This window comes from Oncorhynchus kisutch, linkage group LG14 (genome assembly GCF_002021735.2).
Source record: "Oncorhynchus kisutch isolate 150728-3 linkage group LG14, Okis_V2, whole genome shotgun sequence".
Lineage (NCBI taxonomy): Eukaryota > Metazoa > Chordata > Actinopteri > Salmoniformes > Salmonidae > Oncorhynchus > Oncorhynchus kisutch.
This window is the reverse complement of record NC_034187.2, coordinates 74,940,828-74,958,661: the sequence shown is the minus strand read 5'-3', so window position 1 is coordinate 74,958,661 and position 17,834 is coordinate 74,940,828. Positions and strand designations below refer to the sequence as shown.

Genomic DNA, 17,834 nt, shown 5'->3' with positions numbered 1-17,834 from the left:
TACACAGCATTGTACGAGATCTTCAGTTTCTTGGCAATTTCTCGCATGGAATAGCCTTAATTTCTCAAAACAAGAATAGACTGATGAGTTTCAGAAGAAATGTATTTGTTTCTGGCCATTTTGAGCCTGTAATTGAACTCACAAATGCTGATGCTCCAGATACTCAACTAGTCTAAAGAAGGCCAGTTTTATTGCTATAATCAGAACAACTGTTTTCAGCTGTGCTAACATAATTGCAAAATGGTTTTCTAATGATCAATTTGCCTTTTAAAATGATAAACTTGGATTAGCTAACCCAACGTGCCATTGGAACACAGGAGTGATGGTTGCTGATAATGGCCTCTTTACGCCTATGTAGATATTCCATACAAAATCAGCCGTTTCCAGCTGAGAGAGAGAGAATGAATAGTAATTTACAACATTAACAATGTCTACACTGTATTTCTGATCAATTTGATGTTTTGTTTTTTTCAAAACAAGGACATTTCTAAGTGACCCCAAACTTTTGAACGGAAAGTATTCAGACCCCTTGACATTCTCCACATTTTGTTAGGCTACAGCCTTATTCTAAATTTCAATCTACACACAATAACCCATAGCGACAAAGTAAAAACAGGTTTTTAGATATTTTAGCTAATTTCTTCAATATAAAACCAGGAATATCATATTTACATAATTATTCAGACCCTTTACTCAGTACTTTGTTGAAGCACCTTTGGCAGTGATTACAACCTTGAGTCTTCTTGGGTATGACGCTACAAGCTTGGCACACCTGTATTTGGGAAGTTTCTCCCATTCCTCTCTGCAGAGTGTTGCTGCACAGCTATTTTCAGGTCTCTCCAAAGATGTTCAATCTGGTTCAAGTCCAGGCTCTGACTGGGACACTCAAGGACATTCAGAGACTTGTCCCAAAGCCACTCTTGCGTTGTCTTGGCTGTGTGCTTCAGGTCGTCGTCCTGTTGAAAGGAGAACCTTCACCCCAGTCTGAGGTCCTGAGTGCTCTGGAGCAGGTTTTCATCAAGCATCCCTCTGTAATATGCTCCGTTCATCTTTGCCTCAATCCTGTCTAGTCTCCCAGTCCATGTCACTGAAAAACATCCCCACAGCATGATACTGCCACCACCATGCTTCACCGAAGGGATGGTGCCAGGTTTCCTCTAGACGTGACACTTAGCATTCAAGCCAAAGAGTTCAATCTTGGTTTCATCAGACAAGATAATCTTGTTTCTCATGGTCTGAGTCTTTAGGTGACTTTTGGCAAACTTCAAGCTGCCAGTCATGTGCCGTTTACTGAGGAGTAGCATCTGTCTCGCCACTCTACCGTAAAGGCCTAATCGGTGGAATGCTGCAGAGATGGTTGTCTTTCTGGAAGATTCCTCCATCTCCACAAATAAACTCTAGAGCTCTGTCAGAGAGATCCATCGTGTTCTTGGTCACCTTGGCCCTTCTCTCCTGATTGCTCAGTTTGTTCGGGCAGCCAGCTCTAGGAAGAGTCTTGGTGGTTCAAAACTTCTTCCTTTTAAGAATGATGGCGGCCACTGTGTTCTGCGGACCTTCAGTGCCGCAGACATATTTGGCACACTTCCCCAGATCTGTGCCTCGACACAGTCTTGTCTCGGAGCTCTACGGACCATTCCTTAGACCTCATGGCTTGGTTTTTGCTCTGACATGCACTGTCAACTGTGGGACCTTTTTATATACAGGTGTGCCTTTCCAAATAATTTCCAATCAATTTAATTTACCACAGGTGGACTCCAGTTAAGGATGATCAGTATGAGCTCAATTTTAGTCTCATAGAAAAGGGTCTGAATACTTATGTACATTTTTTTCTTATATATTTAAAAACATTTCTAAAAACCTGTTTTCACTTTGTCATTATGGGGTATAGTGTATCGATTGAGGCAAAACAATTTTAAAATCAATTTTAGAATAAGGCTGTAACATAACAAAATGTGGAAAAAGTGAAGAGGTCTGGATACTTTCCAAATTCACTGTATATGAGGCTGTTTTATGTGTGCCTGCGTGTGTGTACAGGGTGTGTTGAGGTGACTGTACATGAAACATTGGTCGCATTTTTCACACACTCCAGAGTACTGATCTGAAGGTAACATTGTGATCTACAGGGCAGTTACATTAGGACATGACACATACACCCCTTACTGTCTCTTTACAAGGCCGTTACATTAGGACATGACACATACACCCCTTACTGTCTCTTTACAAGGCCGTTACATTAGAGGGAAATTAGAGACACACACACACATATTGTGAAATGATAATGTTGACCAACTCCATTCATCTCAAAATCAAGTGGCCTGTTATAGGTACTGAAAAACAATTCCATAATCCCAAACAGCAAACCCTCCCCAGTGAGAGTGAGCCCTTGGCAGTGGCCGGTCGGAATCGGAATACCAATGAAAAGCCAGGAAGTGCTTTGGCCCGGTGAGGGAGGGGGGGGTATTATTGGGAATAACCAGGGAGAGCTTTGGCCCCGTGAGGGGGGGGGGGGGGTATTATTGGGAATAACTAGGAAGTGTTTTAGCCCCGTGAGGGGGGGGGGGGTATTATTGGGAATAACCAGGCAGAGCTTTGGCCCCGTGAGGGGGGGGGGGGTATTATTGGGAATAACCAGGGAGAGCTTTGGCCCCGTGAGGGGGGGTATTATTGGGAATAACCAGGAAGAGCTTTGGCCCCGTGAGGAGGGGGGGGGTATTATTGGGAATAACCAGGGAGAGCTTTGGCCCCGTGAGGGGGGGTATTATTGGGAATAACCAGGAAGAGCTTTGGCCCCGTGAGGGGGGGGGGGGGGTATTATTGGGAATAACCAGGAAGAGCTTTGGCCCCGTGAGGGGGGGTATTATTGGGAATAACCAGGGAGAGCTTTGGCCCCGTGAGGGGGGGTATTATTGGGAATAACCAGGGAGAGCTTTGGCCCCGTGCGGGGGGGTATTATTGGGAATAACCAGGAAGAGCTTTGGAAGAGGCAGCATAGCTCCAATCCCTCACGTTTACCTCTGACAGACAGCAGCAGTCTTTTCTATTCTAATAAAGATGGTCCTCTCTATATTTACCTGCTTACCACAGCCCAGTGCCCTGGGGCGACTGCCACCTGTGTGTGTGTGTGTGTATAAACACTTTAGGGTGAGAAGAAGATTCAGCTGTGTGGATGAGAGTGCAGGATTAGTGATGACAGCAGAGAACGCCGTATCCCATCATTCCATGTTCAGCAGGCGGCCCGTTCTGCGGGTGACACGGTACACGGGGGGAGGGGCAGTTCCACCCCGTCAGGATGCATTATGGGAAGATGGATGTGGCACAGAGGGATGGAAAGAACACCCCAAATGCGCTCTCTCTCTAACTGTTCCAATTAACAGAGACAGGGATGAGGCATTAGGTCAATTGACCATGGAGACAGCCTTAAACAGGGAGTGAAAAGGCCATAGAGAGAGCTGTTATATCACTGGGCCTGATTGGCTCTTAATAGCTGCAGATTTCTGCTGCTGGACAGGTTCTATATTAGCAGAATCCTTAAGATCGCATTATCCCACTGAGCTGAGATATTACTGCACTGTTGGAGCTAGAAATACAAGCATTTTACGACACCCACAATAACATCTGCTAAACATGTTTATGTGACCAATAAACTCTGATTTGATTTGAAGCCTAGGCATTAAGCTATGCTAGCAAACACAAGTCTTCAGGTCTCAAACAAGGTTACACATGATGTGAATCACCCAAGCATAAGAAACAGTTAGTTCTTTGTCGCCTCTAATCACAGATACAGAATCCGTTTACCCGACAGCCAATCCTCACCTCATTTATGATGGGGATGAAAACATATTTGATATTGTAACAGTGCTTAGGACAGTGTGGCTGTGGCAGAGAAGGGTGGGGCTCTGCAGGAGTGGTGCCTCCTGGGTATTTAGAGCCCACCCCCCGTGGGTCCCGTTACCGGCAGGCACCCACCGGTGATTGTTTACCATGCGGACCACAGCAGGGTTCTCAATGTCGTGGGAACCTGGGCGTGATGGATTCTGACAGGACTGATGATCACTCTTCCAATGAGAGTAATTAATATAATGAAGAGCTACTGAGCATGTGCAGGAGAGGGTGATGAATAGAGTTCACGGTCCGTCGTTACTCACAGGTGACACAGAGATAGAGAGGGAGGAGAGGAGGAGAGGGAGACAACCAACAACAGATGAGGGTGAAAGTGAGGACGAGAGACAGAGGGAGACTACTAACAATCTATAGAGAAGGAGAGAAGTAGATGGGGAGAGAAAGACTGTACAATAACAACATACAAGCCGAGATAGAGGTGGAGAGAGAGAGAGCGAGAGAGAAAGGAGAGAAAGAGAGAGAGAGAGAAATACAGAGAGAGAGAGAGAGAGAGACAGAGAGAGAGAGAGAGAGAGAGAGAGAGAGAGAGAGAGAGAGAGAGAAATACAGAGAGAGAGAAATACAGAGAGAGAGAGAGAGAGTGAGAAATACAGAGAGAGAGAGCGAGAGAGAAATACAGAGAGAGAGAGAGAAATACAGAGAGAGAGAGAAATACAGAGAGAGAGAGAGAGAAATACAGAGCAACACAGAGGGAGGAGAAATAAAGGGTGAGAGGAAAGAGATCCTCATCACAGAGAGAAATGATTGAGAGACTAACAGAGGATAAGAGAGAAGGAGAAATAGAGAGGGTGAGAGAGAGAGCGACGGTACCACAATGCATAATGAGAGGTGAGGAGGGGACAGGTACATATGAACCCAGATTCGGGGTTGGACAGCCAGATGGTGAAGCGTGATTCATCACTCCAGAGAACACATTTCCACTGTCCAGAGTCCAATGGCAGCGCTTGGCATTACTCAGTACTTTGTTGAAGCACCTTTGGCAGTGATTACAGCCTTGAGTCTTCTTGGCACACATGTATTTGGGGAGTTTCTCCCATTCTTCTCTGCAGATCCTATCAAGCTCTGTCAGGTTGGATGGGGAGAGTCGCTGCACAGCTATTTTCAGGTCTCTTCAGAGATGTTAGATCGGGTTCAAGTCCGGGCTCTGGCTGGGCCACTCAAGGACATTCAGCGACTTGTCCCAAAGCCACTCCTGCTTGTCTTGGCTGTGTGCTTCAGGTCGTTCTCCTGTTGGAAGGAGAACCTTCACCCCAGGCTGAGATCCTGAGCGCACTGGAGTAGGTTTTCATCAAGGATCTCTCTGTACATTGCTCTGTTTATCTTTGCCTCGATCCTGTCTAGTCTCCCAGTCCATGCCACTGAAAAACATCCCCACAACATGATGCTGCCACCACCATGCTTCACCGTAGGGATGGTGCCAGGTTCCCTCCAGATGTGACACTTGGCATTCAGGCCAAAGAGTTGAAACTTGGTTTCATCAGATCAGAGAATCTGGTTTCTCATGGTCTAAAAGTCTTTAGGTGCCTTTTGGCAAACTCCAAGCGGGCTTTCATGTGCCTTTTACTGAGGAGTGGCTTCTGTCTGGCCACTCTACCATAAAGGCCTGATTGGTGGAGTGCTGCAGAGATGGTTGTCCTTCTTGAAGATTCATCCATCTTCACAAAGGAACTCTAGAGCTCTGGCAGAGTGACTATTGGGTTCTTCGTTACCTCCCTGACCAAGACCCTTCTCCTCTGATTGCTTAGTTTGGCCGGGCAGCCAGCTCTAGGAAGAGTCTTGGTGGTTCCAAACTTTTTCCATTTAAGAATGATGGGGGCCACTGTGTTCTTGGGGACCTTCAACACCGCAGAAAGTTTTTGGTACCCATACCCAGATCTGTGGCTCGACACAAACCTGTCTAGGCACTCTACAGACAATTCCTTTGACCTAGTGGCTTGGTTCCTTTGACCTAGTGGCTTGGTTTTTGCTCTGACATGCACTGTGAGCTGTGGGACCTTATATAGACAGGTGTGTGCCTTTCCAAAGCATGTTCAATCAATTGCATTTACCACAGGTGGACTCTAATCAAGTTGTAGGAACATTTCAAGGATGATCAATGGAAACAGGATGCACCTGAGCTCAATTTCGAGTTTCATAGCAAAGGGTCTGAAACCTAAAAGTAAATAAGGTATTTGTTTTTAAAAAATTAATTTGCTAAAATTTCTACAAGCCTGTTTTCACTGTACCTTTATGGGGTATTGTGTGTAGATTGCTAAGGATTTTTGTTATTTAATCCATTTTAGAATAAGGCTGTAATGTAACAACATGTGGGAGAAGTCAATGTTCTGAGGACATAGTGTGTCATAATGTGGATTCCATAGGAATAGAATTCAGCAGAGTTGTGTGCCTTCCTGTCACCAGTGAAATGCAGTGTGCTTCCCTGTTAGTGGTGAAGTACTCTTTATTAACCAACCTAAGTGGTGTCAATGACTGAGTGTGGTGGTAGTAGGCTATCTGTATAAGTGGCCCATATGCAAAGTAGCAGATTTGATGTGTTCCACTTGGCTGTGCATTGTGTATGTGTACTGCTTGTTTGTGTGTCGGGATAGAAAGGGAATGATTGGTGGTGTGTTCATTTGTGGTCTTTTGTTTTACCTGCCATGGTGAAATCGCTCCATACTCTCCAAATTAGGCCTATCAAAACCACTGATTAGTGAAAGAGAAGGACAGACAGGAAAGGGTGGAGCCACTCCATTCCAGTCACACATTGGGTGCAGTCACTCCATTACAGTCACACATTGGGTGCAGTCACTCCATTCCAGTCACACAGCCACTATACTTCTAGGTTTCTCTCGTGTTTGTGTGAGAGACAGACTCTCGCTACACATCACAGAGTGAGCCATCATTCCTGCTAATACAGTGAGCCATCATTCCTGCTAATACAGTGAGCCATCATTCCTGCTAATACAGTGAACCATCATTCCTGCTAATACAGTGAACCATCATTCCTGCTAATACAGTGAGCCGTCATTCCTGCTAATACACAGTGAGCCATTATTCCTGCTAATACAGTGAACCATCATTCCTGCTAATACAGTGAACCATCATTCCTGCTAATACAGTGAACCATAATTCCTGCTAATACAGTGAGCCGTCATTCCTGCTAATACACAGTGAGCCATTATTCCTGCTAATACAGTGAACCATCATTCCTGCTAATACAGTGAACCATCATTCCTGCTAATACAGTGAACCATCATTCCTGCTAATACAGTGAACCATCATTCCTGCTAATACAGTGAACCATCATTCCTGCTAATACACAGTGAACCATCATTCCTGCTAATACAGTGAACCATCATTCCTGCTAATACAGTGAACCATCATTCCTGCTAATACAGTGCACCATTATTCCTGCTAATACAGTGAGCCATCATTCCTGCTAATACAGTGAGCCATCATTCCTGCTAATACAGTGAACCATCATTCCTGCTAATACAGTGAACCATAATTCCTGCTAATACAGTGAGCCGTCATTCCTGCTAATACACAGTGAGCCATTATTCCTGCTAATACAGTGAACCATCATTCCTGCTAATACAGTGAACCATCATTCCTGCTAATACAGTGAACCATCATTCCTGCTAATACAGTGAACCATAATTCCTGCTAATACACAGTGAGCCATTATTCCTGCTAATACAGTGAACCATCATTCCTGCTAATACAGTGAACCATCATTCCTGCTAATACAGTGAACCATCATTCCTGCTAATACAGTGAACCATTATTCCTGCTAATACAGTGAACCATCATTCCTGCTAATACAGTGAACCATCATTCCTGCTAATACAGTGAACCATTATTCCTGCTAATACAGTGAGCCGTCATTCCTGCTAACACAGTGAGCCATTATTCCTGCTAATACAGTGAGCCATCATTCCTGCTAATACAGTGAGCCATCATTCCTGTTAATACAGTGAACCATCATTCCTGCTAATACAGTGAGCCGTCATTCCTGCTAATACACAGTGAGCCATCATTCCTGCTAATACACAGTGAGCCATCATTCCTACTAATACAGTGAACCGTCATTCCTGCTAATACAGTGAACCGTCATTCCTGCTAATACAGTGAGCCGTCATTCCTGCTAATACACAGTGAGAAATTATTCCTGCTAATACACAGTGAGACATTATTCCTGCTAATACATCGTGAGACATTATTCCTGCTAATACACAGTGAACCATCATTCCGGCTAATACAGTGAACCGTCATTCCTTCTAATACAGTGAGCCGTCATTCCTGCTAATACACAGTGAGCCGTCATTCCTGCTAATACACAGTGAGCCGTCATTCCTGCTAATACACAGTGAACCATCATTCCTACTAATACAGTGAACCGTCATTCCTGCTAATACAGTGAGCCGTCATTCCTGCTAATACACAGTGAGCCATTATTCCTGCTAATACACTGTGAGCCATTATTCCTGCTAATACACAGTGAGACATTATTCCTGCTAATACACAGTGAGACATTATTCCTGCTAATACACAGTGAGACATTATTCCTGCTAATACACCGTGAGACATTATTCCTGCTAATACACAGTGAACCATTATTCCTGCTAATACACTGTGAGCCATTATTCCTGCTAATACACTGTGAGCCATTATTCCTGCTAATACACAGTGAGAAATTATTCCTGCTAATACACCGTGAGACATTATTCCTGCTAATACACAGTGAACCATCATTCCTGCTAATACAGTGAACCGTCATTCCTTCTAATACAGTGAGCCGTCATTCCTGCTAATACACAGTGAGCCGTCATTCCTGCTAATACACAGTGAGCCGTCATTCCTGCTAATACACAGTGAACCATCATTCCTACTAATACAGTGAACCGTCATTCCTGCTAATACAGTGAGCCGTCATTCCTGCTAATACACAGTGAGCCATTATTCCTGCTAATACACTGTGAGCCATTATTCCTGCTAATACACAGTGAGACATTATTCCTACTAATACACAGTGAGACATTATTCCTGCTAATACACACCATTATTCCTACTAATACACACCATTATTCCTGCCATGGTGGGCAACAAGCCCTGGATACCCCTGACATGATGGGCAACAAGCCCTGGATACCCCTGACATGATGGGCATGCAATGAGGCAACTTCGTAGGGATCATTTGAATCACACCGGGTATTCAGGTTTTCAGGAAAGGCTATGAGCCAAAAGGAAAACCGTTCTTGAGCTACAGGGTTGTGTTTTTACAGCTTTCCTTACAAAACAAGAGTTTGTGAATCACTCAGTGGAGGGCCAGTTGGAAACATTATCATACCTTGGCATATCTAGTACTGAATGGCCAGAGCTAAGTGGTGGGATGGAACCAAGGGCTTGTTTTTAGACCAAACAAACAAATACAGGCCACTGTTCAGACAGCTCAATAATAACTACAGAGACAAATACATATCCAAACCTTGAAAAGGAGTGGTGCCTGGCTGCTTGGTGAATATCCCACTACAGTATGTTGGTGTGTGCCTGTCAGGCCGAGCAGACAAGTCAGCGTCCCAAATAGCACCCTATTCCCTACATGGTGCACATTTGACCAGGGCCCGTAGGGGAATAGGGTGCCATCTGGGACTGTGGTAGGCCGGTCTGGGCCGGTCCCGTTGTCACGTCGTCCCCTAGCCTACAGACGTCAGAATGCGGGCCGGTCTCACCACGGCTCCTTTATAGAGCCCTTTCATGTTCTCTTAATGAGGAAACCGCCGACTCAGCTGCCTGCTCATAAACACAGACTAATTAAAACACCCAAATATGAATCAGATAGGTGGGGGTTAGTAGTGCTGCTAGACCAGGATGTAGACTGGACTAGTATAGACTGACCACAGATTGTCCTGGCCAGGGGCCAGTCTCTCATATGCTACTGGACTAGACTGGTGAATAGACAGAACTCAGACAGACTGGCCCCTGGCCAGGACAGTCATATTCTACTGGACTGGAGTGCAATGTTTGTATGTACAACTCCTTTGACCTAGTAGGATTTAGCAATGACTCTCCTGTGTGTCCAAATCCACCTTTAACACTGAAGTGATCAAGTCTACTGCACTGGGAGACTGCTGACAGCCGGACACTGAAGTGATCAAGTCTACTGCACTGGGAGACTGCTGACAGCCGGACACTGAAGTGATCAAGTCTACTGCACTGGGAGACTGCTGACAGCCGGACACTGAAGTGATCAAGTCTACTGCACTGGGAGACTGCTGACAGCCGGACACTGAAGTGTTTCCTTCTGAGTTATGAATGGCATTCTCTGTACCCACACCCTTGTTGTAGGCTTGGATTCATGTTAGTTCAAGTTCAGGTCCCTGCCCTGTCGGTGCTCCCCATGGCAACGAGACAACAGCTGTGGTTGCTGACACTGAAGTTCTCTGAGTTATTAGGGGCATCCTCTTCAGTCACAGGAGTTACGGATGGTTATGCTGATGTGTGTTTGTTAGGTGCTGCCGTAGACTTGGGTTTGGGTTAATTGCGGTTAGGGTCGTGTGTGCGCAACATTATCCTGGTTCGAATCCCCGAGCCAACAAGGTGAAAAATCTGCAGATTTGCCCTTGAGCAAGGCACTTAACCCTAATTGCTCCTGTAAGTTGCTCTGGAGAAGAGTGTCTTCTAAATGACGCAAATGTTATGTTACTCATGGTTCTAGTTCCAGTTTAGGGTCAGACCTGTGCATGTCTCTGCCTCGTCTGTGTTCACCATGGCCCTGAGACGACAGCTCTGTTGTGCCAGGCCTCAGCCCTGTGGTCGACTGCCTGCCTGTTGTTCCATTGTTCTCTCAAGCTCTCTACCAGAGGAGTGTATAACACCCAGTGTCACGCAGGGAGAAATAGAAGCACTAATCTCAGAATGATGCCCTTATTTCCATCATTACAATGAAACGGGAGGTAAAAATCATGGCTTGGTTATTCCTTTTTTCAGTTGTGTTTTATTGAGCTGGTGTCATCTGTGCCAGTCAGACAGAGCTGGAGCAGGAATTACGACATGTAGCCAACATGAGCCTTACTTTAAACATTTTATATTTTTATAAAGAGCAAAACAGAGAGACGTGAGATTAGAGGGCACCTCCTTATTTCTGACAGGAGTGTGATGGAGGATGTCTTCACAGGACAGACACACATTATTTCCCTTTTATTATCTATTTCATGTTTCCCATGCTAATAAAGCCCCTTACATTGAAATTGCGAGACAGAGACGGACAGAGACGGACAGAGACGGACACTCTTAATGTACTAGTATACAGCGAGAAGAAAAACGTGACAGCGAGGATTCTCTGGTTCTCCTTTAATACAGTCAACAAAAGAAATATACATTATGTACATGCACACAGCGCAGGTTGGGATGGAGTCTACCCTCGGTGACGCTTTAAACAGACATGCTGCCTGTTCTGAGCCACAGACAGAAAGAAGAGGGAGCAAGTGAAGAGAGAGAGAGAATGACATGAAAAGAGAAGTGAAGGAAAACGACAAAGGAGAGGTACTGAGCAGAAGATAGATATTTTGTCCGACAGTTAAAAAAAAGCTACAGATAGAATAGTTGTATAGGTTATAATGAAATTCCAGATGTTAAACAGAAGCTGTAATTCCAGTAGAGGTATATCAAATCAGGAAGTATATCAAAGGATTCACTGGCCCCACTCCGCACGGATTGGTCAGAGTGCATAGTGACCTGGGAGCTGCCGCCAATGGCGTCTCACAGTACCAGACAGTGGTGGGTCTGTATAAAGGGAAGCGAGCATGGTGGGACCTGTTCCCCCACCCCCCCCCCCCCCCTCCAAAACAGAACAAACACTACTGTGCTCAAGTTGAAAACACGTGACTGAATAAAACAATGAATAAATGGATGGATAATGAAGGAACAAATAATGGGAGGTTTACATCAGTGAACCACTACTACCTACCACACCCTTTCTCCCAAATCCCACCCACCAACTCCCTCCTCCCCACCCCCAAAACAAGACGGGTAACAAAATGAGGAAACGTCTGATCCCATATGGTATGAAGTCATGTAATATAGGTTATCATGTGTAGAATGCTCAAGTGTGTATGTGAGAGTCTTCAGTCAGGGGACAGTGGTATGCCCTTCCCTAATTGTCTTGAGCTCTATAGCATCATCATCCTTATTATTCTCATTATTTCAGGCTACTGCTGAACAGATGCGACGTGGTCAGTCTACATCTGCATCTCTGATCACCCAGTCTAAACCTCAGAGCCCTGGAGGAGGAGCTGCTGCGTTGCTATTTTCTGCTTGTTTCAGGGTTTTCTTCTCTTCTCTGACAAAGAGGCAGGATCATGGGTTGTAACACATGTAACAGACAAACTCCCGGCAACAAAAACAAACAAAAACAACCCAAAACAAAGAACAGGAAGTACAACGTTATGCACATTATCTGATCAGTCAAACATCCTCTTTTAAACGTCCGTACGTCATCCCCTCGACACGTTGTGTTAGACCATGAGTACCCCCCTGCCCCCTCCCTGGCCAGGGGAAGTAGAGGCTGCCCTAACCTAACCCCCAGTCCTAACCTTAACCATTAGGGGGATGAAATCATACCTGACCCTAGATCAGCAGTAAAGAACAACTTCCATCTCAAGTTCTCATATCTCTCTGAAACCAATTCTCTCCTCAGGTAAAGGCAGGGGTGTGGTGTACGGGTGGGACGTAGGGTTGTGCTGGGGGATAAGGTAAGGGGTTCTAGTCCCCCTTCTTTTCTGGCTCATCCTCCTGTTCACGTAGGAACTGGAACACAGAGGAGAAGTCCTTGTTGGCGTAGCCGCGGGCACACATGACACGGTAGATCTGATGGGCCAGCGAGCCCAGGGGGACAGGGGTCTTAGTGTTGGTGGCTGTGTGCTGGGCCAGACCCAGGTCCTTACAGGAGAGAGAGATGGGGATGTTAGATGTGAGTTTATGTGAAGCAGAGTAGACGAGAGAGCACAGAAGGGAGGAATGAGATCAAGAGAGAGAGATGAAGAGAAATAAAATAGAAATAAGCAAACCAAACTTGATAGAGAAAGAAGGAGAGATGAAAAGGGAGGCATAAACAGACAGACGTACAAACACATCCAGTCAGACAGCCAGCTAGGGTAGAACAGAACAGACCTTGGCCATGAGCGTGGTTCCAAAGCCTCCCTGGTAGTTGTTGCCAGAGGGGACTCCCTCCATGACACCTGGTACTGGGTTATACGAGTCACTGGACCAGCACCTGCCTGATGACATGTTCAGGATCTGGGCCAGCAGTTTCGGGTCCAGACCCAACCTGGAACAGAAGAGAGGAGGTTAGTTAAAGAGAAAAGGAGGAAAACAATGGAGAGAGAGAAGAAAGGTGTGGGAGTTGTGGAAGGGTAGAAAGGTAAGGGAATGGTAGGGGAAAATAAAGGGGGGGGGGGGGGGGGGGTGTAGAGGTACAGAGAGGTACTGGTAGGCCAATAGAAAAACAATGGATACTGGTAGGCCAATAGAAAAACAATGGATACTGGTAGGCCAATAGAAAAACAATGGATACTGGTAGGCCAATAGAAAAACAATGGATACTGGTAGGCCAATAGAAAAACAATGGATACTGGTAGGCCAATAGAAAAACAATGGATACTGGTAGGCCAATATAAAAACAATGGATACTGGTAGGCCAATATAAAAACAATGGATACTGGTAGGCCAATATAAAAACAATGGATACTGGTAGGCCAATAGAAAAACAATGGATACTGGTAGGCCAATAGAAAAACAATGGATACTGGTAGGCCAATAGAAAAACAATGGATACTGGTAGGCCAATAGAAAAACAATGGATACTGGTAGGCCAATAGAAAAACAATGGATACTGGTAGGCCAATAGAAAAACAATGGATACTGGTAGGCCAATAGAAAAACAATGGATACTGGTAGGCCAATAGAAAAACAATGGATACTGGTAGGCCAATAGAAAAACAATGATACTGGTAGGCCAATAGAAAAACAATGATACTGGTAGGCCAATAGAAAAACAATGATACTGGTAGGCCAATAGAAAAACAATGATACTGGTAGGCCAATAGAAAAACAATGATACTGGTAGGCCAATATAAAAACAATGATACTGGTAGGCCAATATAAAAACAATGATACTGGTAGGCCAATATAAAAACAATGATACTGGTAGGCCAATATAAAAACAATGATACTGGTAGGCCAATAGAAAAACAATGATACTGGTAGGCCAATAGAAAAACAATGATACTGGTAGGCCAATAGAAAAACAATGATACTGGTAGGCCAATATAAAAACAATGAAAGGAAAGAGAAAACGAGCATGTGAAACAGAGATACTGGGGCTCCTGAGTGGATCAGCAGTGCTTGAGTTGGATCCCAGGCTGTGTCACAGCCCCGGCCGTGACCGGGAGACCCATGAGGAGGTGCACAATTATTTTTTTTGCTGCTGATATAGTGATACAGTGATCGAGAGAGAGAGACAGATGTAATGAAAGAGAGAAAGAGGGAGTGTGAGAGAAAGAGAAAGAAAAAGAGAGAGCTGGTGACCCATGTTGAACCCAGAGCCTGCCTGTCCCTGTCTCTCACAACACCCCTCTCTCTCTCTTCTCCATCTCTCAGTGTTAATGGCTGGTTAGGTGGAGGACTGGGAAATGCTGCCTAATGCAGTATTGATGTTTACCCCTCCTATCCTTAATCATGCCTCGAACATGGAAGAAAGAGGAGGACAAGTGGTGGCCAAGGAGCACATAAACCTCATTGACACACACTTCCCCAGTCATTTAAAAGAACTCTGCCTCCAGAAGCAAAGGGATGAAGACAGTACTACGTAGAAGGACCAATAACTACAGGACATGTCAGAGTGCAGCATGTCACGTGACAGAGGGATGAGTATTCAGAAAGGAATAAGGTGTGACATCCTCAGGTGAACCAACACACTTCCACATCACACCTACACATCGCCACGCCTACACACTACACCACACCAAACCACGCCTCCACAACACACCAAACCACGCCTCCACAACACCACGCCTCCACGCTACACCACAACCCGCCTCCACGCTACACCACAACCCGCCTCCACGCTACACCACAACCCGCCTCCACGCTACACCACAACCCGCCTCCACGCTACACCACAATCCGCCTCCACGCTACACCACAATCCGCCTCCACGCTACACCACAACCCGCCTCCACGCTACACCACAACCCGCCTCCACGCTACACCACAACACCCCTCTACGTTACACAACATCACGCCTCCACACAACACCACCACACAACACCACACCTCCACACAACACAACACCCCTCTACGTTACACCACAACACGCCTCCACAACACCCCTCCACAACACCCCTCCACGTTACACCACAACACGCCTCCACACTACACCACGCCTCCACACCACGCCTCCATACAACACCACAACACCCCTCCACGTTACACCACAACACCCCTCCACAACACGCCTCCACACAACACCACAACACCCCTCCACGTTACACCACCCCTCCACGTTACACCACAACACGCCTCCATGTTACACCACAACACGCCTCCACACTACACCACCACAACACGCCTCCATACAACACCCCTCCACGTTACACCACAACACGCCTCCACGCTACACCACAACACGCCTCCACGCTACACCACAACACGCCTCCACAACACGCGTCCACACCACACCACAACACGAGTCCACAACACGCGTCCACACCACAACACCACACGCGTCCACACCACCACACCACGCCTCCACGCTACACCACGCGTCCACACCACACCACCACACGCATCCACACCACACCTCCATACAACACGCCTCCATACTACACCACAACACGCCTCCACGTTACACCACAACACGCCTCCACGTTACACCACAACACCCCTCCACGTTACACCACAACACCCCTCCACACAACACCACTCCACGTTACACCACAACATGCCTCCACACTACACCACGCCTCCACACCACGCCTCCATACAACACAACACCCCTCCACGTTACACCACAACACGCCTCCACACTACACCACGCCTCCACACCACGCCTCCATACACCACAACACCCCTCCACGTTACACCACAACACCCCTCCACACAACACCACAACACCCCTCCACAACACCCCTCCATGTTACACCACAACACGCCTCCACACTACACCACCACAACATGCCTCCATACAACACGCCTCCACGTTACACCACAACACGCCTCCACAACACGCCTCCACGTTACACCACAACACGCCTCCACGTTACACCACAACACCCCAGTACACCAACACGCCTCCACGTTACACCACAACACGCCTCCACGTTACACCACAACACGCCTCCACGTTACACCACAACACGCCTCCACGTTACACCACAACACGCCTCCACGTTACACCACAACACGCCTCCACGTTACACCACAACACGCCTCCACGTTACACCACAACACGCCTCCACGTTACACCACAACACGCCTCCACGTTACACCACAACACGCCTCCACGTTACACCACAACACGCCTCCACGTTACACCACAACACGCCTCCACGTTACACCACAACACGCCTCCACGTTACACCACAACACGCCTCCACGTTACACCACAACACGCCTCCACGTTACACCACAACACGCCTCCACGTTACACCACAACACGCCTCCACGTTACACCACAACACGCCTCCACGTTACACCACAACACGCCTCCACGTTACACCACAACACGCCTCCACGTTACACCACAACACGCCTCCATATTACACCACAACACACCAAAACAACAGAAAAGAGAAGGGGAGAAGTGTTAGTTTCTAAGCGTCTGGGTCTGGTGAGTAGTGCTAGTCGTTATATTGTAACAGTTTTAAAGACAGTGTAAAGTTGGCCACATGAATCCCTGGCAGCCTCACCCTGGCGGAGATTCTAGGACAATAACTCTTCTGCTCTCAATATCACCATTAAACCATCATGGCTCCTTAAGGACAGAATATGGGCTTCCTAAGCTAGTCCTCCCTCCCTCCTCTTTCCTCGTTCCCTCCCTCCACCTGGCTCTCATTCTAGCATTACTACCACAGTCTTTATTAGTTGTCTACTAACTAATTAAGACTGGGCCATTTACTCTCAACGTATTTTATACTCTCACAAAATGTCTCTCTCCTTTTTTTCTCCCTTTCTTTCCTCAGCCTCTCCCGGCTTGGTTTGTTGTTTCTCTCCGTCTCTCCCGGCTTGGTTTGTAGTTTCTCTCCGTCTCTCCCGGCTTGGTTTGTAGTTTCTCTCCGTCTCTCCCGGCTTGGTTTGTAGTTTCTCTCCGTCTCTCCCGGCTTGGTTTGTAGTTTCTCTCCGTCTCTCCCGGCTTGGTTTGTAGTTTCTCTCCGTCTCTCCCGGCTTGGTTTGTAGTTTCTCTCCGTCTCTCCCGGCTTGGTTTGTAGTTTCTCTCCGTCTCTCCCGGCTTGGTTTGTAGTTTCTCTCCGTCTCTCCCGGCTTGGTTTGTAGTTTCTCTCCGTCTCTCCCGGCTTGGTTTGTAGTTTCTCTCCGTCTCTCCCGGCTTGGTTTGTAGTTTCTCTCCGTCTCTCCCGGCTTGGTTTGTAGTTTCTCTCCGTCTCTCCCGGCTTGGTTTGTAGTTTCTCTCCGTCTCTCCCGGCTTGGTTTGTAGTTTCTCTCCGTCTCTCCCGGCTTGGTTTGTAGTTTCTCTCCGTCTCTCCCGGCTTGGTTTGTAGTTTCTCTCCGTCTCTCCCGGCTTGGTTTGTAGTTTCTCTCCGTCTCTCCCGGCTTGGTTTGTAGTTTCTCTCCGTCTCTCCCGGCTTGGTTTGTAGTTTCTCTCGGTCTCTCCCGGCTTGGGTTTTAGAGTAGTATGGAAATGTGGGATAAGTGATAGTGTGTGTTGTTTTTAATGG

The 17,834-nt window shown here is 46.7% G+C and overlaps 1 protein-coding gene across 1 annotated transcript in view; it reads right to left on the bottom strand.

Annotated features, from left to right (window-relative positions):
- Positions 1 to 11,218: 11,218 nt before the first annotated feature.
- The window catches only part of LOC109903335 (3-hydroxyisobutyrate dehydrogenase, mitochondrial), a 35,847-nt gene continuing 29,231 nt past the window's right edge, over positions 11,219 to 17,834 (bottom strand). The window contains exons 7-8 of the mRNA XM_020499970.2: positions 13,054 to 13,210; positions 11,219 to 12,822 (exon numbers count right to left, since the gene is read on the bottom strand). Coding sequence (XP_020355559.1) covers positions 12,646 to 12,822; positions 13,054 to 13,210 — 334 coding nt within the window. The 3' untranslated portion in view covers positions 11,219 to 12,645. The remainder of the gene's footprint in view (positions 12,823 to 13,053; positions 13,211 to 17,834) is intronic.